The sequence below is a fragment of the Sceloporus occidentalis genome, unplaced genomic scaffold, assembly GCF_023333645.1.
Source record: "Sceloporus occidentalis isolate IW3139 unplaced genomic scaffold, rSceOcc1.0.p SCAF_6, whole genome shotgun sequence".
Classification (NCBI taxonomy): domain Eukaryota; kingdom Metazoa; phylum Chordata; class Lepidosauria; order Squamata; family Phrynosomatidae; genus Sceloporus; species Sceloporus occidentalis.
The window spans coordinates 122959038-122983937 of record NW_028316986.1 but is presented as its reverse complement, the minus strand read 5'-3'; the positions used below and the strand labels follow the sequence as shown (position 1 = coordinate 122983937).

The 24900-nt window shown below is 42.8% G+C and overlaps 2 protein-coding genes across 8 annotated transcripts in view; one reads left to right on the top strand and one right to left on the bottom strand.

Moving 5' to 3' along the window:
* Positions 1-4487, bottom strand: part of ELOVL4 (ELOVL fatty acid elongase 4) — a 53608-nt gene extending 49121 nt beyond the window's left edge. The window contains exon 1 of one of the 3 annotated variants that reach the window (XM_089530870.1): positions 4146-4487. In XM_089530870.1, the coding sequence (XP_089386996.1) occupies positions 4146-4233 (88 nt within the window). In that variant the 5' untranslated portion in view covers positions 4234-4487. The remainder of the gene's footprint in view (positions 1-4145) is intronic. The other 2 variants (XM_089530867.1, XM_089530868.1) reach the window with 2 other exon arrangements.
* TTK (TTK protein kinase) overlaps positions 3700-24900 on the top strand; it is a 100678-nt gene continuing 79477 nt past the window's right edge. Inside the window, exons 1-3 of one of the 5 annotated variants that reach the window (XM_089530861.1) lie at positions 3700-3767; positions 7797-7870; positions 10196-10365. The gene's annotated coding sequence lies outside the window, so the exon portion shown is untranslated. Of the gene's footprint in view, positions 3768-4342; positions 4418-4574; positions 4745-7796; positions 7871-10195; positions 10366-24900 lie in introns of those variants that run through there. The other 4 variants (XM_089530860.1, XM_089530862.1, XM_089530864.1 and 1 more) reach the window with 4 other exon arrangements.

Below are 24900 nucleotides of genomic sequence, written 5' to 3'. Positions count from 1 at the left end.
CAGAGAAAGGCTGAATATCTCACAAAACTACAAATCTCGGAATTGCATAGCATTGAGCCATGGCAGTTAAAGTGGTATCAGAATGTATTAATTTTACAGTGTAGAAACAGTTCTAATCTTGTCTAAATTTGGAAACCAAGCAAGATTGGACCTGCCTCATAATTGGGTGGGGAACCATCAAGGAATAAATAGCTGAGACTTCTATCTTAGGTTAGAAAGGCACCTTGCCTGACACTCATGCTTCTGCCACAGAGTTGGCAGTGCTGGGTTGGTAGTCCCATGACCATAAGGCAACTTGCCATGTCCTTACAACACTGAAAAATTTGGATGGGAATCTAGGCTTTTGCAGGATCCAGACCATTGATCTGGAGGTCAAGTGCATTTAGGAGAGCAAGTGAAGATTTGCATTCTACTGTACTTGAGTATCCCACAATCTCATAGTCAACCAAAGAGCTAAGAAAACCAATTGCCTCCATAGTCTCCTGTTGACTTACTAACAAAACTTACTAACAAAATTTGTTTTAACCTTTTAAACTACAATATTTTGCTCATTATGGAATCCCAAGATCATACCATACCTTTTACAACTATGAATGAAAGTGACTACTAAGCGAGAGCAGTTTCTTGAGAAATCAAAATGCCCTTGGAGAAAGAAAGAGCAAGGCTGTTCTTAGTCCATATTATGACATTTTACTGCTGTCGCCAATTCGCTCCACATGTCTAGCATGCTTTCTCTCCTTCTATGAGAGCTGATCTTATGGCTGTTGCTTATTGCAGGGCAGTGAAGTAACTGGTATCAATTAAAAGGCAAACTCATCATTAATAAGAGTCAGAGACTACTTTGCCATTTAAATCCTGCCTTTATAAGTGCCTAGCATAGCAATTTGCTTTTATTCTATGGAAATAGTGTAAAATGGAGCCACTACAAGAGACAAGATGGCAAAAATGTGCAGGTGAGGGTATTTTACCTGATCTTTCAAGTTTGGGGAAATGTAGATGTTGGATTAATGTATCTGGATATGTTTAAAGTTAAGTTCAGGAGATAAAGTACAATACTGCAAATCATGCAACCATTTGCTTTTTGAAGAAGAAACATGGGATTAACTTACTGCAATCAAGTAATGGTATTTGAAGTGGAAACATAAGATTAATTATTTTACTGACAGATGATGGGGAGGTTTTGGGAGCAGGAATGAAGGTAGTTAATGTAGTAACAAATTTGTGGTATCTGTCATTCAAACCACATGATTCCCACCAGTGAAAACCATCATATGCTGCAGAATAATTTTAGGCTTTAAAATAGATGGATTGCCATCTTTACCGTTATGACATGGTCGAAAACACACTGCAGAAATAATCCAGTTTGAGACCAGTTTAAATTGCCCTGGTTCAGCGTTAGGAAATCTTGGGAACTTTAGTTTATTGTGCCCCCAAAGCTCTCTGAGAGAGACTAAATGTCTCACAAAACTACCTGGTCCCAGAATTCTCTGACACTGAACCAGGGCAGTTAAAGCGGTCTCATACTGGATTATTTCTGCAGTGTGTTTTGGACCAATGACCTAGGATTGTGCTTGACAGAGCTGCACCATCTTCCTGCACCTGGGATAGAGAGCTTGTTCTGCAACTGACAATCTCCTCTGAAGTTTTATTAGCAATCATGCTTAATATTGAACTGTGAGCTAACTGCTGTGCCTTCGAGTTTCCATTCTGCATTGCAAAGAAGTCAATAAAGGAAGACAAGGCCTGCGCAATCACACCTTGAAAGCCGAAACATGAGAACAGGCCCTGGACTAGGTTTCACTGAATATTAAAAAGCCTATAAGCATCTGGTCTAACTGTCCCATCATCCCATACATTTCACAACATGAGACACCCCAATAGTCCAGAATGCTAAATCCACCTTGGAAAGTCACTGGGTTCTGTCTGGATCTGTCCATTAACTCTAGTGTGCCATAGTAGAGCCCAAAGAGTTCTCAACAATGGCTCCTCTTCATCCTGGAGAGAAGTGACCAGTGGAGTCCCACAGGGCTCTGTCCTGGGCCCAGTGCTATTCAACATCTTTATCAATGACTTGGAGGACAGAATTGGGAGCATACTCATCAAATTTGCAGATGACACCAAATTAGGAGGAGTAGCTAATACTCCAGAAAACAGGATCAAAATTCAAAATGACCTGAATAGACTAGAAAGCTGGGCCAAAGCTAATAAAATGAACTTCAACAGGGAGAAACTGCACTTAGGGCGGAAAAATGAAATGCACAGATATAGGATGGGTGACACCTGGCTGAATGAAACTATGTGTGAAAGGGATCTAGGAGTCCAAGTAGACCACAAGTTGAACATGAGTGAACAGTGTGATGCGGCAGCTAAAAAGGCCAATGCAATTTTAGGTTGCATCAATAAAAGTATAGTGTCTAGATCAAGGGAAGTAATAGTGCCACTGTATTCTGCTTTGGTCAGGCCCCACCTGGAATATTGTGTCCAGTTCTGGGCACTACAATTCAAAAAGGACATTGAGAAACTGGAGTATGTTCAAAGGAGGGTGACTAAAATGATGAAGGGTCTGGAAATCATGCCCTATGAGGAACAACTTAGGGAGCTGGGGATGTTTAGCCTGGAGAAAAGAAGGTTAAGAGGTGATATGATAGCCCTGTTTAAATATTTGAAAGGATGTCATATTGAGGAGGGAGCAAGCTTGTTTTCTGCTGCTCCAGAGAACAGGACCCGGAACAATGGATGCAAGCTACAGGAAAAGAGATTCCACCTCAACATTAGGAGGAACTTCCTGACAGTAAGGGCTGTTCGACAGTGGAACACTCTCCCTCAGAGTGTAGAGGAGTCTCCTTCCTTGGATGTCTTTAAGCAGAGGCTGGATGGCCATCTGTCTGGGATGCTTTGATTGAGAGTTCTTGCATGGCAGGGAGTTAGACTGTATGACCCTTGTGGTCTCTTCCAACTCTACGATTCTATGATTTTATGGTTCTAGTAAACATGTGGCTTCTAGGCTGCTTAGCACAATGGGGAAAGAAGATGTTCTTGGCTGCCTCCACACTGGAGAGATAATCTGTTTTGGCGTGGCTTAACTCTTTGTCTGGCTCAAGGCTATGGAATTCTGGGAGTTGGAGTTTGTTGTGGGGCCCAAACTCCAACTCCCAGAATTCCATAGCTCTGAGCCAGACAAAGAGTTAAGCCACGCCAAACCAGATTATCTCTCCAGTGTGGAGGCAGCCCTTGACAAGTTCCCAGACCCCCACAAGTTTTAAAAGGTGCCTGCTTGGAAAGCCCACACAGCCTGGGGTCAACCTGGGTACAAACCAGCCCTGGCCATTTCATACCACAGATGCAGATACCCCCCCGCCCCCCGCCGCAATCCCAACAATCCCAGGAGAGTCTCAATGCATTATAGGATTAATGCTCCCGAAATATGAGGATGCGGAGAGTCTATAGGGGTGGGAGCCAACCTCATGCAGCAAAGCTAGGCACTGCCTACAGAAGCCCCCCTCCCCAGCCCTGAAAGAAGGCAACAAAGGTGGGGGGAGAAGGGGTTTGCAAAGAGCCCTGTCGCTGGGTGGGCTAGGGCCAGGAATGAGCATCCGTCTGCCTCCAGGGCAAGGCCAGGCCGGGGGTGGAGGTGTCCCCAGCCCCTCCCGGGAGTCGCCACCTGCTTCCCTGAGCTGACCCCAGCAAGCGCCGGAGGCTGAGGCTGGCAGCAGAGCCACGGAGAAGCCATTTTGACCGCTGCGTGACAGTGACAGCAGCAGCAGCAGGCAGGGAAGGGGGGCCTTTGGGCCTGGAAGGAGGAGGGAGGGAGGGAAGGAAAGAAGGAAGGAAGGGAAGGCTTTGGGAAGGAAGGAAATCTTTGGGACTGATGGAAAGGAAGGAAGGAGAGCCTTTGGGCCTAAAGGGAGGGAAGGGAAGGGAAGGGGGGCTTTGGGGCTGGAAGGACCGAAGGGTGGAAAGAAAGAAGGAAGGGAGGGAAGAAGGGAGGTAAGGGGAGCCTTTGGGTCTGAAGGATGGATGGATGGAAGGGCGGGAGGGGATCCTTGGGGGGGGGGGGTCCTGGGGCTCCAGAGGGGAGGCGGCGGAGGGCTGGGCAGGGCCGGGGGAAGAGGGCGGGGGTCCTGGGGTCTGCTGCTGGGGCTCACCTCGGATGCTCCAGCTCCACCGGTAGAACTCGAGGGTGTCGTTGACGACGTGGGCGATGAGGCCCGGCTCCCCTCCGGAGTGACCCATGGCTGGCGGGCGAGAGGCGGCGGCGGAGCCGTCGGAGGAGGGCAAGCGGACTGGGAATGGGAGGCTGCTGGTGGCGGTGGCGGCCCTTCTCCTCCTCCTGGTTCTCCGGGGGGCTCCTCCTCCTCCTCCTGGTGAGGCTGCTGCTGGTGCTGGTGGTGATGGAGAAGGAGAAGGAGAAGGAGAGGCAGGTGTCGGTGGTGCTGGTGATGGCTCTTCTTCTGGGGATGGAGGTGGCGGCGGTGCTCCTTCTCTCCTTTATCCCTCCTCCTCCTCCTCCTCCTCCTCCTCCTTTATTCCTCCTCCTCCTCCTTTTCTCCTTCTCTCCTTCCTTCTGCTCCCCTGGGGACCCAAGCGGAGAGTGACAATTTAAACCGCTCTCCCTGGGTATCTATGGCCAGGCTCCGCCTCGACTCTTGGGCCACGAAGGAAGGAAGGAGGGAAGGAAGGAAGGAAAGAAAGAAAGAGAGGAGGAAGGGAAGAAGGAGGGAAGAAAAGAAGGAAGGAAGGAAAGGTGAGGCTGCGGCGCCTGGGGATGGAGGGACGGCCGCCCTGAGCCCGGATTGCGTCACGGGCCTCCTCTCCCTCTCTCTTTCAATCTCTCTCTCTCTCCTCCTCCTCTCTCTCTGTTTCTATCCCCCTTTCCCCGGTGGCATCTCCCAGCTACGCAGGCGCCCGAATGGAGGGCCTCTCCGCCGGCGCAATGCACGACGCCCTCCGCAGTCATCGCCAGTGAGGGGCACCCTCTCCCTAGGGGCTCCATAGAATGGAGAAATCATCATCATTAACAAAGGAGAGGCATGGCGAGAGGAGGAGGAGGAGGAGGAGGAGGAGGAGGAGGATGCACATAGAGCAGATACCTGCACAACTTGGCAGTAGGGAGGAGCCAGAGTTAAAACAGGATGAACTTCTTCAGGCCCCAGATTAAATATTACTTAATTAATATCAATTATTAGTAATAAGATATATTGTTAATATTAATTGCATCCTGCATCCTCCTCTGCCCGGCCCTCTCCCACAGGAGAAAGCATTAATAAAAGACAAAACATTTTAATAAAGGAGAAATAAGAATAATAACAATAACCAGAATAATAAATGTATTTGTATCCTGCTCTTTCCCCAGAACTGGCCCTCAGAGTGGCCTGAGAAGGCAAAATAAAATAAAATACAATATTAAAAAAAACAAAAAAACAATGAAGTTAAAAACAGAGAAAAGAGAGGGTCGCCCTAAGTGCTCGGTTATGTCTCTGTGTTGTTCTTGTTGCCTGCCTTCAAGTCGTTTCCCACTTCAGGCGACCCTTTCCTGGGTTTTGTTCAGAGGAGGGTTTGCCATGGCCTTCCTTTCCCTGAGGCTGAGAGAGTGTGATACAAAGATATAGCCATGTATAATCAGTACACAGAGAGATCTCCAGGTTAGTCCCTAGGATCAGTATGTAGAGGCATCTTGTAGCCCCAACTGAAAGAACGAAGTTGGCAGCATGAGCTTTCCTAGACTTCAGTCTAAAGCATCAGAGGAAGTAGTCTGTCTCAGAGGTATTACAAGATCTCTCTCCATACCGATCCTACAGACTAACGCAGCTATATCTTTGATTCAGGCCAAATTGTTTTAAAAAAATTGCCTATGTTGTTTGCCTTCAAATCATTTCCAATTTATGACCCTTAACCGCCCCTATCACAGGGTTTTCTTGACACGTTTCTCCAGAGGGGGTTTGCCATTGCCATCCTCTGAGGCCGAGAGAGTATGACTTGCCCAAGATCACTCCCAGTGAGTTTCCAGGGCCAAGTGGGGATTCAAACCCTGATCTCCTAGGAGTTTATCACACGGGAGGAATTTCTCTTAATTTTGAATGAAAAGAAAGTGGGGCCAGAACGCATTCACGTGAATCCGCTAGTTCAGCAAATTTAAGTGAATGCGAATTGCATTCGAACTGACTTCCCATTGCCTGAAAATAGCTTGCCATTGCCCAAAATTGCGTGTGGTAGTCTATCACGCAATAACGTGAAACCCCATGATTGCATTCGGATTATACTTCCAATTTCCCTTGTCTGATAACGTCCCTAGTGTCCGAGTCCAATGTTCAAACCAATACACCTCACTGCCTCACCTAAAAAAATAAAGGAGAAAAAACAGTTATGCCAATCTTTTTTGCCAAGCTATGGCTCTTGTCAGTTCAGGTGGTGTGGAAGAACAGAGAGAGAGGGAAGGAGGGAATGCCCTCTTTGAACTCTGTGTGGCACAGTCGAAGGACAACACCTTCCAGGTTCAGGGGCAACATCGCACCAAATTGGGAGGACCCACTCAGCTATGAAACCCTCTGGGTGACTTCAGGCAAGTCACACTCTCTCAGCCTCAGGGAAAGGCAGTGACAAACCTCCCCTGAACAAATCGTGCCAAGAAGAATCCAGGATAGCTTCACCTTAGGGTCACCATAAGTCAGAAATGACTTGAAGCCACACCAACAACAAACAAGTGCCAAAGCAGGTCCACTTTGGCCATTAGGAAAACAGGGGGCTCTTGTTACGTCTCTTGCCAGGGTTTTATGGCCGTCCCTCCCTGCCTTGTCATGAGGTCATTGTGCCAGAGGTGTCATTGAGGGGCTGGGCCCTATTTTCCAACAGTGGCTTGGTACCAGGAGAGTGCCACAGGACCCCAAGCAGCTGTGGGAGGAGTGGCCATAAAACTGAGGGAGGATTCAACATCACACAAAAAGACTCAAGTGACTGGCCCTGAGGTAAAATGAAGTGGTGGCCTCAGGCAGTAGGTTTTAGAGTGCCATAAAAAGACAGGAAAAGGTTGTTATGTGATTTGTTGTTACTCTATGCTTATTGCCAGAGGCTGAGGAGAAGTTCTTTTGTAATTTTTCTGGTTATGTACCAAAAATAACTTGGCTGACTTGTGCACTTTGCAGTTTGGCTTGTTGAATGGAGGGTGCCATTCGCTGTGCTACCTCAGACAGCAAAATGTCATGGGCCCTGGCCAGCTACTAATAATAAGTGGCAGCCACTTGCCACTAGGGTTGGACCCACATATAAGTGGCCTCCCTCCCTCCCTCCCTCCTTCCCTCCCTCCTTTAACCCACCATTTCTAACTCTAGGTCTATATTAGAAAAATGTAAAATGCAACACAAATGAATCAACGAAAGAATAAGACTAAAAGGTAGCAAGGCCGTAAAACCTCATATCAGAAGAAAAACAATAAAGCCAATTTAAAAGTACAGTATAATAAAATCAATACAACACAAATGTATCAGCCTTCAAATAATGACTAAAAGGCAAAAGGGCCATAAAAAGCTCAGACAAGAAAGAAGAAATAAAAACAATTTCAAATGCCTGGGCAAATAAGAAAGGATCCATCTTCAGAAAGATAGTATTATCAATGGTCTTTAACCCTTAGGAAGAGAGATCCAAAATTAGGAGTCAACTGCAAAGAAGTCCCTCTCCTTTATATGCATGTGTGTGTGCGCCTATGTGTGTGCACATGTATCTATATATCTGCCTGTCTGTTTATCTAACTATCTGTCTGTCTATCTGATCTATCTGTCTATGTCTATATGGTCCCTCACCAGGTGACAATACTCAGCTGAAGAACTTTCTAAGATGGTCTGAGGAGACATGATGGACAGGATGATCTGAGGAAAACGTGAGCCTTGGGACTTTTGCATCCTAAGCCATTTAGAACCTTAAAGGTGGTGTAAATGCCAGCAGTTTAAACTGGAATGGAAACCAAAGAGGCAGTCAATGTCATTCTTTAAGAATTGTAGTGGGCCCTTGTTATTCGCTTGGTTTAAAAGTTTGGTTCCAGGACCCCCCATGGATAACAAAGCCGTGGCAGCTCAAGTCCCATTAAATACAATGGCATAGTAAAATGGTGTCCCTTATATAAAATGGAAAATCAAGGGTTGCTATTTGGAATTTATACTTTTTTGGAATATTTTCAAGTGATGGATACTTGAATCCATAGATAAAACATCCGTGGATAAGGAGGGACAACTGTATTTTCATATCACAGGGTTTAGCTAAGCCATTCAGAATTATAGCCACTGAATTCTGACATCAGATTTTTTTATTCCTTGCGAGGAGGAGGCAGGTAGCTATTATCTCAGAAGATGGAATCAAGATTTAAGATGATCTTAACGAATTGGATAACTGGCCCATAACTAATGATGAATGAACAATAAATGTAAGGTTTAGCCAGGAAAAATTTAATGTTCAGATATTGGATGGGTGACACTTGACTTGATAGCGGTGTGTGTGCAGAAAAGATACAGAGGTCTTAGTGGATCACAGTGTGATATGCTAGTAAAAAGTCTAATTCAAGTCCATGCTGCATTAGCAGTAGTATCACATCCAGATAAAGAGCAGTATAGACCATATGTTCTTCTTTGTCTGGACCTCACTCAGAGTGAGGAGTCGGTGTCCAGTTCTAAGCACCAGAGTTGAAGAAGTTGAAACAAGGGAAGATGAAAAAGATGGCAAAAGGTCTAAAACCCAAGCTGTGTGAGGAACGACTGAGTGAACTGGGTATGTTTAGCCTGGAGAACAGAAGATTGAGAGATGATACGATAGGCATCCTTAAATATCTAACAAGCCATCAGATGGAGGAGTGAGTTCCAAAACACACTGAGCCAGGGCAGTTAAAGTGGTCTCATACTGGATGATTTCTGCAGTGTGTTTTTGACTAGAGTGAACTTGTTTTCTGTTTTTCCAGAGAAAGAACTCAAATCAATGTCTTCAATATACAAGAACAGTAATTCCAAGTAATAATTAGAAAGCATTTCTTGATGGAAAGAGCTACTTGATAGTGAAATAGACTCCTGCAGAAAGTGATAGATTCTGCTTTGTTTTTTCAGGATAGTTCAAGGAATGTTTTTGTACTTTAGATTTAGATTTGTTCATTGGTAAGTGGTTGAACTAGCTAGACCCTGTGGTATCTTTCAACTCTATGATTCTATGATGTTCAAGTATAGTACACATTGGACCTCCCCCATGACCTTGCTGGAGTATGATGAGTGGCTCAGGTATCATTCACCCAGCTGCTACAGTGAGAAAAGATTGTGAAGATGAAGGCTTTGAAGGCTGGCATCCACAGTTTTGTGGGTTTTTCGGGCTATGTGGCCATGTTCTGGAAGAATTTATTCTGATGTTTCGCCATCTGTGGCTGGCATCTTCACACAGCCGTGGCATGGAGGTGTGTGGTGTATATATACTGTGTGACCCCTGGATGAGAGGAAATGATTTTCATGTTAATCTCTGTGTTAGTTTGTTGGTGAGTTGCAAGGCCTCAGGGTGTCTATTTAATTCATGATCCATTGTCTGCTGGGAAAGCCCCTGACTCTGGCTAATGTTTATTTGCATTTTAACAGCATTTTATGCTCAGGTTGGTTTATAATGTGTTCTGCTACTGCTGATTTTTCAGGCTGGCTCAGTCAGAAACACAAGAGACACTGCAGACAAGGACCTGGGATGGTAGTGTGTGTGTGTGTGTGTGTGTGTGTGTGTGTGTGTGTGTGTGTGAGAGAGAGAGAGAGAGAGAGAGAGAGAGAAACACTGTGGCGGATTATATTTATTCTATACCCCTTCTGTCCATGGCTATGTTCCTTGCAGAGATATAAAAGCTAGTAGAAAAGAGTTAAAGTGTTCAGTTAATAACAAGTGAACTAAAATACATTTAATTTCATTGCATTTATTTTAGGGGGGATGTAATTAAGTTTATGTCAAATTGTCATTTAAATTTAAATGTTTAAGTTAAGTTTATATTTAAGCCTGTAATAAAGGCCTTGCCAGAAAGAAAAATACTATGCATGGTTTTAGTTCTTCTCCCCTCCATCTTTGTTTTGAGCTTTGGAGTGAAGGGAACAGACATACATTTTTGAAAACCCCAGTTCTCGACCACCCCAATGCTTCTCTTGATTTATCTTTTTTCTTTCCTTATAATTTCATCTCCTTTCCCTCCTCCTTTCCTTAGCTTACTGATTCCCATGTAGAGCTCCCAGGATAATAGCTCAAAATGCAATTTCCTGGGACAGATGAGGAGGACTATGTGGCTGCAAAGAAGACCACCCTTTCCCAAATTACCATTGTAGCTGGTTGATTTGAAAGCTTTAAACCTTGGATACAACTAAATCATACATTAAAGTAAGTGATTTGAATATTGTGACTTAAACACTGGAATTCCGAAACCTCAAAGGAATAACAAAGAGCAAGAAATGGTTATACAAAAATCTAAGCCTTTGAATAAAGAACCAGCTGAGAAATGAAAAAAAAGGTAGCTCTTTAGATTGTATTGCATTTCATTAATTAATAACAAAGGTTACTGCAAAAAAACTTTAGTAAATCACTTCATTAAAAAAATTGATTCAGTTGCTTCTTTATGTTGTAAAATTCCAACTTAATGGGTAACTTAATATTTCATTGGTTATCACCATCATGTTGAATTGCAGTCTAAAAACAAGTGAAGACCTTTTTAAAAAAAATCAGTGTGGTTTACCATCTGGTTGCTAAATTCTGAAATATCTGAAGTTTTCAAAGATAGAATTACAGTAATTTAACTTGGATGTTGCCAGACCACAATAACTGTTGAAATACCATATCTGTCCAGGAACATTTATATTGGAAGCCAGGACCAGGCATAAGAACTGTGCTGCTTCTATATAGCCCAGCATCCTATTCCCACAGTGGCCTGCTAGATGTCTCCAAGAAGTGCCTTTCAAGACATGAATACAACACAATGCATACAATACAATAGCACCCTCCCACTCATGTTCTGTAGTTACATGCTCACAGATACACTACTTCCAATGCTGAAAGTAACATATACTCATTGTGAGTAGTCTCCTGTAATTAGGCAATTGTTGCTTCCTGGACCCAACCACTCACCTCATTCTTTGCACCATGTAATTAGTGAACAAGTGTAATGACTGAATGTTGATGTAGTTGGCCACACCGCAACAAGAACTTTTACCTACATACTAAGCCTGGAATAATTGAAACTCATCTTTACGGTGTTGATGCTGGGAAAAAGAGAACCTACAGCCCTGTAAGAGAAGAAGGTACTGCTGGGAAAAGCTGCAAGAGATGTGTTGCTCTATCTACAGTGCTAAGGCTGAACTCTTAGAGAAACTGAAGCTTAGAGACCTCTGAAAGTTATGTCCCAAGATACATGTGGGGGCTGGCTATGGTTACTCAGATTCACCTCCTACATTAATAACGTCCTAGGTACATGATGAATGAGTATATATAAATGAATGAGTATACAATTGTGCAATTGTTCTATGTTTTTTCCTCCAGTTGGAGAACAAACCAGCCAGAGACAGGCTTTAGGATTACCTCCAAATGTACACAGACATAAACAGAATGTGCGTGTTGTGAATATTCAGCTTTCAAATATTGTAAGCCGCCCTGAGAGCCATTAGGGCTGAAGGGCAGGATATAAATACCTAAATAAATAAATAAATAAATAAATAAATAAATAAAATGAAACAGTACCATGGCTGTGACAGTCTTTGGTCCACTGGTATTCACTTCTATAGCCAAGCTGATAACCCTTTATCTGAGGTATGCCATCCAGCATACTTAAATCTCTCAGTTGAATGAATATACCATTAAGGTAAATAACACAACATCAAACAGAAGTAGATTCACTGATAGTGACATGAGTGGAGCTGGTATTGTGTTCATATTTCTTCCTAATGAATGACGTTCCCACTTTCCTTACTAGTACCTCCTCCTCCTGCGTCCCACACTCTATCCCACTCTCACCAGGCCACCCGAAAGATGTGAGCAGCTTATATTAGTCCAATATACATATTAGTGGCTGGTAGCTGTCAAGTTAGCGGGGTGGTAAATCTGCTCTGGATCTTAGTCTGGGTATAGGGTTCAGCACCATAGGTAGCCCCTTTTATGTTGATAGAACAGATTCACTGGTCCTCCAACAAGGGAAGGATAGGTTGCTTGCTTTTAACTGTAGATCTCTGAGAGAACATCTGTGGGTTATCTGCACCTGAGCAGTGGATCATTTGGAACCTTCGAGAGCTAGGAAATTAGTATTTTGGTAGTAGCCCCTCTCCACCTTGGTATGTGTGTCCAGTGCAATTCTCACTAAATCAATTTCCTGGATGCTGAAGCAGCAGCCAAGGAGCCCAGGAGAAGCAGGGCACAAAGAGGGGAGGATAGGTGGGGTTGTGTGAGATCACAGATGACCACTCGAAGAACTACAGTTACAAAAAAGCAACCTACCCTTCTTTGTGGACTCTGTGACACACAGAAGGGAGCCTAGCAAGCTACTCACCATAGGAGGATGGAGAGTCATATGATGCTGGAGAAAAGGACAGCTCTCCCAAAAGCAGTCTTCACTCAGGATATTGTATTGAGGCTGTAGTAGGTCGAAGACCAGGACTAAGTGGACAACCTGCAGGTATCCTGTAAGGGGACACCTCTCAGGAATGTGGCCTATGCAGCATAGGCAAGTTGAATAGTGGAAACATCCTATGTGGAGAAACACTGCACAGAGACTGGCAGGCTTTTTGTGTTGGTTGAGCAGCAGAGAGAAAGTCTCTGGGACTTCTGGGAAGGGGCCATACAGTCCACATAAAATGCTAGTGCTTGTTGAGCATCTTGGGAGCGGAGAGAGCTATCAAGGTCAGATGTAGGGTTTGGTATCAGAGAAGGCAGAACAGTGTCTTGGTTGAACTGGAATGCAGAAACCATCTCGGGGAGAAAATGTCAAGCTGGAGGATCATCTTTTCCTTGTGAAAATGGAAATAAGGGGGGTCGACCCCAAGGGCACATAGTTCCCCTGCCCTCTGGTTGATGTTACGGCTACCAGAAAGCCTGTCTTGCAAGTAAGCAATCTCATGTCATATAATGATTCAAAGGACTTTTTTGACAACTGGAAGAGAACCAGTTCCAGTCCCCAGTGAGCAGTGAAGCCAGCCATAGGGGGATGGAGATTTCTGTACTCCTTTTAAAATCTTTTAAGTAGGAGGTATGGAAAGCAGGAAGGCTTTCCAATATTCTGCATACTCAGTTAAAACACTGATAGCATTTGATCTATGAGAGGGAAACGCCATTGTCTGACAATGATATGAGGAACTCCCAAAACATGGTTGATCTGTACATGAGAAAGGGAAATATCTCAAGGTGACAAGGCTTGCTTGGCTCTGCCACCACCACCACAAATTTTGTAAATACACATGGCACAGTGCAAAGGCCAAAAGGTAGGATGCAAAAGCAGTAAGCTCTTCTCCCCATTGCAAAATAGAGGAAACATTTGTGGGATGGTCTGATTGCAGTGTGAAAATATGCATCTTTTAGGTGAAGAGTTGCAAACCAGTCTCCCTCCTGCATCAGAAGAAGGATGGAGCTGAGAGAAACCATTCTGAAACATTTGTATTCTATGTAGAACAGCCAGAGCTTGACCTGCTGGAATGATGGCAGTGGTGCATTGAGCACGGATCCAGGGTCGAGTACCATTCTTGAAGTGGTGATGGTAGACTATGTTGAGTATGGTCCAGAGGAGGGGCGTGAGCTGTAATCCATGAGGATGAGTCAAGGATTTTCCCATCTGATATTGTGCCCACCAGGAGAGTTTGTGGGCACTGCTCTAGTACTGAAGCACAGATGCTATCTTCCAGTTGGGCTGAGGATTATCAAGACAATAGAGATGGGAACAGAAACTTCCCTGTACCATGTCCAGTGGTGATGGGTCTCTGAATGGGCTGAAGGATGAGAAGATGGGACTGGCTGTCTTGGTCCTGGCACCTGGGAACAAAGGCAAGAGACATCAACTTCCTTCCTCTTTTTCTTCTTCTTCTTATGCCTTCTGTGAGTCCATTGTTGAGGTTCAGTAGGAGGAATCAGTATCAAGGGATCTACCTGGGGTGTAAGAGATTTGGGATTGAGCAGCCAATTCCAACATGGGACATTCATGCTCTCCTGAGTCCCCTTCAATCTTGGCACTGATTCCTGCAGGGATCTCTTAAAGGCAATTCTTACCAATGAACCTGAAAAGGTTGGTACAGACACAGAGTGTGAAGTCACAGAGAGGCACTGAGAGGAGACTCCAACAGCTTTCGGTCTGTGGCTTTTACGATATTCTTTCACATGAGAGCCTTAAGCCAGAACAACTGATTGCATCATGCAATTGAATACTTGACAATGGAGATTTTCAGACCAGCACTTAAGTGCTGGTAAAACATAGCTAAAATGTTTAGGAAGTGTGTGTGTGTGTGAAAGCCAGATGCACTTCCTAAACATCAGGGAATCCTCAGCTCCTCTCCAGCATCCCTGAATAGTTTGGAGAAAGGCAATTTCCTATTAACATTAAGCTTCCATTCATAGGAAATTGCCTCTCCCCAAACGATTCACGGATGCTGGAGGGGAGCTGACGATTCCCTGCCATTTAGGAAGCACGTCAGGCTTTCACACACGTGCTCTTCCTAAACATTTTAGCTGTGTTTTACCAGCGCTTAAGCGCTAGTCTGAAAATCTCTAGCATCTTCAGATACAATTTCCATGTTACAGCTAATATATGTCCGTAAAAACTTTTCAACAAACAAAAAACAGTGTAGGAACTTCTAGAGGTAGCCATCATACATGGGATATTTCTGTATTTTAAACTGTCAATTGTCTTTATGAATTATGTACATCATATTGATGTAATGTTTAATGAGGGGCAGTTTATAGCAGGATTCAGGAAAGGAAGAGGCACTAGGGACCACATTGCAAACATATGATGGCTAATGAAGCACACCAGGGAATTCCAAAAGAAAACCAGTATGTGTTGTATAGACTACAGCAAAGCCTTTGACTGCATAGATCATGAAAGCTATGGAATGTCCTTAAAGACATGGGAGTGCCAGCACATCTGATAGTCCTGATGAGGAATCTGTACTCAGGACAAGAGGCTACTGTCAGAGCAGAACACAGGGAAATAGAATGGTTCCCAATTGGCAAAGGGGTCAGACGAGGCTGTATCCTTTCACCCTATCGGTTCAACTTGTAGGCAAAACATATTATAAGAAATGCAGGCTTGGATACAGAAGAAGGAGGAGTGAAAATAGGAGGAAGGAATATTAAAAATCTAAGAAATGCAGACAACACCATAGTACAGTGTACCCATACCATATATGGGTGCACTATAAGTGGCTTTCAACTTATTCTGAAGCTGTGCTGCAATAGAATGAATGGGGTGTGCGCCCATGTTCAATGGGACTCAAGCATATGCATTATTTGCCTTACATCGGGGGGGGGGGCAGAACAGATCCCCCATGCAAGGCAAGGGTCCACTGTACTTGCAGAAAACCTCACAGACCTGGAACACCTACTAAGGAAAATCTAAGAAAAAAGTGCAAAGGCAGGCTTAATGTTGAACATAAACGAAAACAAAAATAATGACCATCAAGGACCTTCATAATTTCTACCTAGACAATTAAGAAATAGAAATATCATAAGAATTCCCATACCTGGAATCAAACATTGATAGAAATGGAGACTGCAGTCAAGAAATCAGAAGAAGATTGAGAAAGGGGAGGGAGCGTGCCTATGAAAGAACTTGAAAAGTTTCTAAAATGCAAAGATATACAATTGAGCACAAAAGTTAGAATCATACAAGCCATTGTATTCCCTGTTAGAGTGGATGGATGTGAGAGCTGGACAGTTAAGAAAAATAATAGGAAGAAAATCTATTCATTTGAGATGTACTGCTGGAGAAGGGTGCTGAAGATCACATGGACAGCCAATAGGACAAATAAATGAGTCCTACAGCAGATCAAGCCGGAAACCTCCCTGGAAGCCAAGATGACCAAAAAGAGGCTGTCGTACTTCAGACACATCATGAGAAGGAAGGACTCATTGTAAAAGACAATAATGCTGGGAGAGGGGGAGGAAAGTAGGAAGAGAGGAAGGTCACATGCCAGATGGATGGACTCTATTAAGGAGGTCACGGGTATGGGGTTGCAGGAATTAAGCAGAGCAGTGGAGGACAGGGGGTCTTGGAGATGTTTCATCCATAGGGTCGTCATGAGTTGAGATTGACTTGAGGGCAGTTAACAACAAGGAATGTACGATGGGTTCACCGTAGGGTTGCCATAAGTCAAAAATGACTTGAAAGCAAACAACATGTACAAGTTGCAGCAGGTTCGGGAAAAGGCAACAAGGATGGTAAGAGTTATGGAGAACAAAACAAAGGAGGAGAAGTTGAAGGAGCTGGGCATTTTTATCTTGATGAAGAGAAGACTGAAAGGTGACATGATTATACTGTACTCTTTAAATGCCTCAAGGGCTGTCACAGGGAGGAGGGGGCAGATCTCTTCTGCTCCATTGGGTAGGAGCAGGTCTAATGATTTGAAATTACAGGAGAGTAGATTTTGACTGAACATTAAAAGGAGTATCTTTATTATTATTATTATTATTAAATGTTACAATACAAAATGTTACAATTTCTTCATATCTAAATATGCTTTACTTATTTTATACTAAAAACACCTCAGTGCACCCCTTCCCCGGAGCCATTCTCATCCACATATATATATATGGAGTATCTTGACAGAAAGAACAGGTCAGCAATGGGACAGTTGCCTAGAGAGGTGGCGGGGTCTCCTCTTCCAGACATCTTCAAAAAGAGACTGGACAGCTAACTGCTGACAGTGCTTCAGCTGGAGATCCTGCACTGAATGAGGCCCCTTCCAACTCTGTGATTCTATTCTATTACTCTGGTATCAGTTTTTCCATATCAATAAAATGAATACATTTTAACAAAATTATTAGGTTATTAGAAATTAATATTTCATTTTTGTCAGTAACAGCATATTAGCCAAATCCTATTATATCTTTACAAAGTATCTTTTTAAAAGTACCAAGAATCAGCTCTGCATTACACATTATTCTAAGCATTGCACATGATTCTAAGGTGTAATTTCTTTTGAAACTACTTAATAAATTTTGGACAGTGTAGATAGCTTGTTCATTCTAAAGTCTCTCATTGTACTAACTCTAGGAAAGACTGTACATGGAGTGCACATCAGGTTGCTGTTGTTTAATGCCAGGATGATTGACAACTTGGTACATGAAGCTACAATATGTTGTAGACTAGATGGTTTTAATGATCCTTTTAATGATCCATTACTTTCAGACAAAGGGTAGGGAAGAGGGCTGTCATATTCAGTAGATGGCATTTTCTTTTACTAGCTGTCACAATCTTCAAAGACATAGGACAAGGTTCATGGATCAAAAGCAGGATTCCTTTAGTATCCCACCCACACAAGTGTCCAGCAGACTCCCTGGCTGAGCTCACAGTGGTAATGATATTCCACAGGTTTCTAAAACCAGCTTCCCATGTGACGGACCTCATGGCTTTTATTACATCAGGGAGGGATTACTTACCATGTTATTGAACCAATACATTTTGTAGACTGCACAGTCAAGTAATATTTTGTCCAGGTCAGTGAACTATGATCCACTGTTAGGGTAGGGCTTGTTACATATATTGTTTCATTAAGGAATGTATATATTTTATGGAAAACCTGTATATTTGTGTTGCAGGGTTCTCCTCTGGAAAGATGGAAACTTAATTCCCTGGAGATTAATCAGTTAGTCTCATTCTGAAAATGAGACTGCCAGATTTCCCTGCCGACTCTGGAGCTTTGGTTCCTTATTGCTGACATGGCTGACTAGTAGCATGAGGAAACTGAAAGACCAAATGAAGCATTAATTTCTTTGTATACTCTTCTTGAGTTGGCCAGTAGGCAACTTTTTGATTTATTAATGAGTTGCACATATAAAAGCTGTAAGAACATGCACATCTCCCACCTCCCCACAAGAACAACCCACCAAAGCATAATTAAACCTTAGGATGAATCTGAGTGAACATGGCATATAGCCATTTGAAATATGGTGTGTGTGTGTATGTGCCAGAAATGAAAACCAATAACCAAACTTCCCTCTCTGCCATCACTGTGTCTGCACAGTGCTACCCAATACAGTGGGACCTCGATATACAGTATGTGGACTTGCCATCCATGGATTTAAGCATCCGTGGACAACAAGCCCATATTGTCCCCAATGGCAGCCTGTTCACATTGCTGTGCATCCATTAGGGACAGCCTCCGTTGTCCCCAGTGGTGGCCCAGGCATGCAGCCACACCACCATTGGGAACAATGGGACTTCACCTGAAGTCCCACTGTCCCTAATGGCAGTGTGGCCACATGCACATGCTGCCATTGGGGACAATGGAGGCTTACTGGAATTCCCATTGTCCCTAATGGCAGAACAGCTGCATGCATACACCACCATTTGGGACATGGGGGGGGGGGACAAATCCCCAAGTTCCAATGTAGTATCTTTGCTGTATATTTCTGAAGCTTTCAGAGCTTAGCATCTCAGAAGATATACCAAAAATATTGGTGGATGGCTCAGTGTAGCATATTTTCAAACAATAATATGATGTGCATGTTCTTCACACTCATCCCTCTAGTAAAAAAAACAAAAAACAAGTTGTGGCAAAGGTTTCTAGAGTCACTGCTTTCTGGAATTAGTGTCATTTAGTTTCATAAAAGTATACAACAAGGGTCTCGGAGCAACCTTATTCTACTTAATAGGATGATTCCAGCATTGACTCCAGCTAGTCACACACGATCATATTAAACTACCTTGCCAGTGATGCTTACATTAGACATTCTGTTATCAGTCTCATTATGATATATAAGATGTGAACTTTCTCTATGTTGCAATGTTTGTCGGACTTTATTTATTATTTAAATAAATATCCTGCCTTCCCTTCAGTGTGAGCAAAGAAGAGGCCAACCAAGGCTAGAAAACTGAACAGCTTGGGTGAAACCATTGAGAAGTTCTATTCTGTGTCCATACTAAACATGTCTGTGACAACAGTGGGACTGAAAGAACCATACCTGGAGGATCTCAAAACCCAGGTAGATTCATATAGGGAGATACAGGCCTTCAGAAAGTCCAGAGCCAAGCTATACAGGGCTATAGAGGGCATAGTTGTGTTTTGAATTGTTCCAGGGAACAAACCAGTAATCAGTGAAGCTTTTGCAACATGGGATTTACATCCCCTGTAACCGGCCCTGGCTAGCAGTTTGGCAGCAGCATTTTGGACCACTGACATTTCCAGACAAAGGCAGCCTCATGTAGATGGTATTACAATAACCCAAACAATTGTATCAATTGTGCAGTGCGGTGATATGCATGTTTCCTCTCATGTAGGTCCCACTGTCTTAAAGCAAGGCTATTCTAAGTAAGCACACATAGAATTGCAGTTCTTGTTCCCATTCTGAATTTTAAATAACTCTCTCTCACTCTGCAGACAGTAAATTGCCACAGTGGTTTCAATAGCAGTGAATAGGTGGAATGAGAACAAGGGAGAATACTACAGATGAAAGCTATCAGGTCACCAGAGGTTTCTCCGTAGACTGATCTTTGGAATGAAGTGGTGCAATGAATGTTACACATGGTGCAAATAACATAGTGCAATTAATAGTCACAACTAAGCCTTGGCAACTGGTTTTTTTTCCAGAGATCCTTTCTACCACTGAACATTTATTTATAGTAGCCAAACTCCTACATCTACCAAAGTAAAAGCCAGGAATGTTTGGTGTTGAACATCAGGAAGATTTGCTTAAAGGTCTTTTTCTGTGGCAAACACACAGATTTCTCTGCATCCCTGGAGTCTTCAGGTCAGTTCATCAGAATTCCTGAAAACACATCTTCTTCTATTCTATTTTCTGGAAATCTTTTCCCTATGCTTTTCTCTTGATGGGCTGAATGAGTGGATGATGAGAGTCTTTTATCATTTTTGGTCAGAAGTGCTTAAAGTGCAGCCATTTCCTAATGTGCTAGTAGAAACACTTTCTTGTTTTCCCTGTCCCTATCAGGACAGTATTCCTTTCTGTTTCCCCTAAGCCTCTAGTAGAATCTGATGAGACAAAAATGGTTCCTTGGAAAGATATGGGGGAACATGGAGAAACAGAAACAGACACATGAGACCTCTGTGTGGGTGCATGTCAAGAAAGAAGTAATCCCAACCATTTTTCTCACTCATTTTGCTATGATGCTTCCACATGGACTCACCATTCTGCTTTTGATGTGACTGGAATTAAACAACTACAGAATAAAGAATTTTCTCATTTCAATCCTACCATTTTCTCCTCCTTCCCCTCACTGTCCCAGAATCCTTACAACCCCAATTTGATTATCTCTAACACCACAACAGCATCCTTATTACTCAACTAATGCTGAGCTGAGCAACATAGTCAAAGCCTGGTTTTCTTAAGCCTAACAGCACTTGAGTTAACACCAAACATAGTCCTAGAGCTAACTCCTATATATCAAAGTTCTGGTCATGGATCTGTATGATATCCATTTGATCTTCTGTCTTATACAGTGGACCCTTGTTACATGCTCAGGTTTTGTTCCAAGATCTCCCGTGTATAACAAATATTAATAATAATAATAATAATAATAATAATAATAATAATAATTTGTATCCCGCCCCTCTGAGAACAATTGGGGCGGCTAACAAAGTTAAAAATACAGCACATATAAAATCCCTGGTGCCCTCCCCTCCTTAAAAAAGTATTAAATCCAATGCAGAATTAAAAACAAACAAACAAACAAAAAACATACAAGTTAAAAACTGACCAGAAGGTCAACAACATCACATCAGTCAACCATCAATGGGAGCGGCAGTATCCATGTATGCTCAAGTCCCATTAAATATGACATAGCAAAATCATGTCCCTTATAACAAATGGAAAATCAAGGTTTGATATTTGAAATTTATACTTTTTTTGAACATTTTCAAACTATGTATGCTTGAATCCATGTATAAGAAGGACCAACTGTATATTTAATATACTGGGTATTATTTGTTACTGATGTATTTATCGCCCAGGACAGACTGCCCTAAAAGGGAAGCCTGCTGGCGGCCTATTCCCTCTGGAGGGACACCACAGCCACCAAACTGCGCGGCGTCCCTCCGGAGTAAAAAGAACCCAGAGGGATGCCCATGTACATGGGACGCCACCATTAGTCCGCCGCCGCCCCGTGCTAGGGTTAGGGATCATGCTCTTGGTGCGCTGTGGCTAACCCTAGAATTGGTGATGGCATGGCGCTTTGGGACCGTCTGTCCTGTGCCTGAATCAGAATTCATACATAAAGTCTTATAACTACCTTCTTATTTCCAACAAGCTAATCCCCAATGTAGTGTAGTGATTTGAGCATTCTCTCAGCCTCAGAGGAAGTCAAAGGCAAATCCTCTCTGAACAAATGTTGCCAAGAAAACCTGATAGGTTCACCTTAGGTCACCATAAACCAAAAATAATGTGAAGGCATACAACAATAATAGCCCCAATGTGACCTTTTGTTCATTTTAAAATGAAAAATTCCCTCAGATACTCAAAATTATGAGAATTTGCCCTTATTTTTAATTCAAAACAATGTAGGTAAGGGGGAAACATCATTTTGGTTCATGATCTTGAGACATACAGTGTCCCAAGAGAAATATGGAAATGCATGAAGTCTTCAGAAGACCTTGCTGTATTGAATGAGTAAGTTGTGGGGACATTCATTGTGATTTTATTTTTGCCTGGCAAATTCTGAATGCCTAAAGATGGAAAATAGGTGATTCACTCACCTAATTCTCTTTCTGTTCTCTATCCTTGTCCCTATTTTAAACCAAACTCCAGAATTTACCAACAGGATCTGTGTGATCTTTTATAAATCTTTATTGGTTAAGTCAAGACATTCAAATTAACAGACAAGATAGTCAAACACCTGTACTTGTAACTAACGAATTTAGTTCAACTACCATTCCTTGCTTGTCAGAGGCAGCTTCTTTGGTCCATTTTGTTTCAATTCAATTGCAAGCACTTGCTTTTTATGTGATACAAATTGATGCTGTTTCCTTATATCACTTTTTACTCTTTTATGACATTCAACAGTTTTGGTTTTTGGCAAGGAAGACATTTTGGATTAGTCAAAAGGCTTTCTGGGGATTCATTTTACCAAGAGTATATAAACTATAATAGGAAAGAATAAACAAACATCTACTTGCAAGTGTACTGTATTTACTGTATGTACAAATCAGTTACCAAGTTCCCATTACTTTAGTCACTTTAGTGAGTCTAATCTGCCTGGGACTAATAGCTGGGTTTAGGTATTATTCTTTATGTGCTTGTAGGTCAAAAAAGTATTTTGCAAGGACTTCTTGTTAATGCTACAAAGTCTGTCTTGACAATAATGTACAAAAAAGGGAGGGAACTCAGTGAATGGCAATTTTTAATAGAAACAATTCTATTCTTCCTCCTCTTCAGGTTATTCTTCAGAGGATATCCTTTTCTTACTCGTCTGATTTTCACAGACAGAAAATTTGTCCTGAGGCTCTTCTGCTGGGTACATGTTTCTAGGTAGCTTGTAGCCAGCAAGTCCATCACAGTCAGTCCCTCAATCCAGTCTTGTGTTAGCCGCACCTTGTTGGTCACATGGTAATTTGCTGTTGGGCATGCTTATTTAAACAGTCTTTATCTATTTGTTAAATACATTCCACTACCACCTACAGTCTTCCCATGGAGGCTACAAAAGAAAACAGATTTCTGTGTAGTAGAGGTTGACAAAATCATCAGTTAACTGTAAAATCATGTTAAAACTGAACGAAAGCAGCATATATATTAAAACTAATTCAACTGAAAACTAATAGAACTGTTGACTGTCCCCCTGTTAGGTACGTATTTACATCACTGTAAACTGATTTAGGATTATATATTATGATGTTGTGCAACATTTATATTTTCAGGAGGTGAAAACAGAGACATAGCTATGTCTCCAGGACCACTGTACAAATGGATTGTTTTTCCACTTTTAAGGTTCAAGAGCATCTTCATAGGCAGAAATATCTTTTCACCACCACAGGTGAGGTTGGTGAGGACGCAGGAGATAGCCTTCTTTGTGGCTGCTCCCAGGTTGTGGAATTCCCTTACACTAGAGATCAAACAGGAGCAAACAGGAATGTGGAAGTTGTGGTTTTCATGCCTGATCCTTTTGTTTTTCTTGACTTTACATTGAGGGAGGCCAGAAGGAGCAAAGGTTAGAGGGCAGGTAACCTTCTTTAGAGGGATCATTTGTGTTGTGTGGATCAGCAACAATGGTAGGCTGGGACCGAGAGGGCCAGCAGAGATGGTTGGGGTAAATGAGAGGAAGTATGCACTAAAAGTTTTGTTCTACTTGTGACTAAGGGGTGGAAAGGTCCCCAGGCTGGCGTGATGCTGTGTACTGTACCACATGGCACATGGTGTCATGGCGCTCCTCTGGCACTGTGATTAGATGATGAAGCACCAAAGGAGTGCTGTAAAGCTGTGGCTACGGCGCCCTTTCCAGGGCGCAAAAAGAATCTGAAAAGACCAGATCAGGGCTGCGGTGTGCGGTTGCTGTGGCCCCAATCTGGCAAAGATGGAAGCAGCTGCAGGCCACCCCTTCAGGGATGGTCTGCACAGCCCCAAAATCTGCATCCTACAGTTGCTATTTTATATTTTAAACTGGGGAGGGTACTGGGAGTTGAAAGCAACTGCAATATGAAGATTATTTAAATTTGCCTTATTTTTCTCTTGAGAACCATTGCTTTTACTAATTAACACCTTTTCAAGATAATTTCAATAGGACTCTGGAGAAAGGAAGCCGAACTCAGGCCAAGTTTGTAACAACTATGGTAGCTCTGTTAAGTCTCCACCAAGCTGTAGTACTAGCCAACACGCTGTTATGGCTTGAGTATTGGACTATGACTCTGGAGACCAGGGTTCAAACCCCTGCTCAGTCAAGAAAACCCACTGGGTGACCTTGGACAAGTTACATTCTTTCATCCTCAGAGGAATGCAAAGGTAAAGCACCTCTAAACCTTGCCAAGAAAACCCTGTGACAGGTTTACCTTAGGATCACCAGAAGTCGGACACAACTTAAAGGTATACAGCAACAAAACATTAGCTTTTGTCTTAATCTCTGCACTGGAGTGTAACCAAGACAAGCACTGTTAGTGCATTACATCTGTGCTTCCTGGTATATGTGCTTATGCGTCCCTGCACTTGCATACATGTGTTTTTCAACAGAGGTAGGTTATGGCCGTAAAGAAGGCAAACCTAATTCTGAGTAAATCTGCATAGTACTGTTGCTTGTATGGTTTACCAAACAGTGTTTAGAATGATCAAGCTCTTTTCAGTTTTCAGGTTAGTAATGGCCTGTTACAGACTGCCAAAATAAAGCTTCTTCAGGTCTCTTTGGAGGTATGCTGTTTAAATGATGCATGGGTCCTAAGAGTCCGGAGGTCGCGCCAAAGCCACACTCCATTCCTAAGCACTGGAGTGCAGCTTTGGTGCAGCTTCCGGATTCTTAAGATGCATGCATCATTTAAACAGCATACCTCCAAAGAGACCTGAAGCAATTTTATTTTGGCAGTCTGTATGCAAATGAACATTTTTCTTCTTCTTGACTGCATGTTGCCAATTCCTAGAATGTGCTCTTTATTGGTGGAATTCCAACAGAGATTAAGAAAACCCCTCATACAGTAGCAGTTGTTTAATTTTTAGACAAAGATGCCCATCTATCAGTGCAAATCTAGAGGATGCATAAGAATAGAAAATAAGATCTACTTAGCTTTACCTCTCATGACT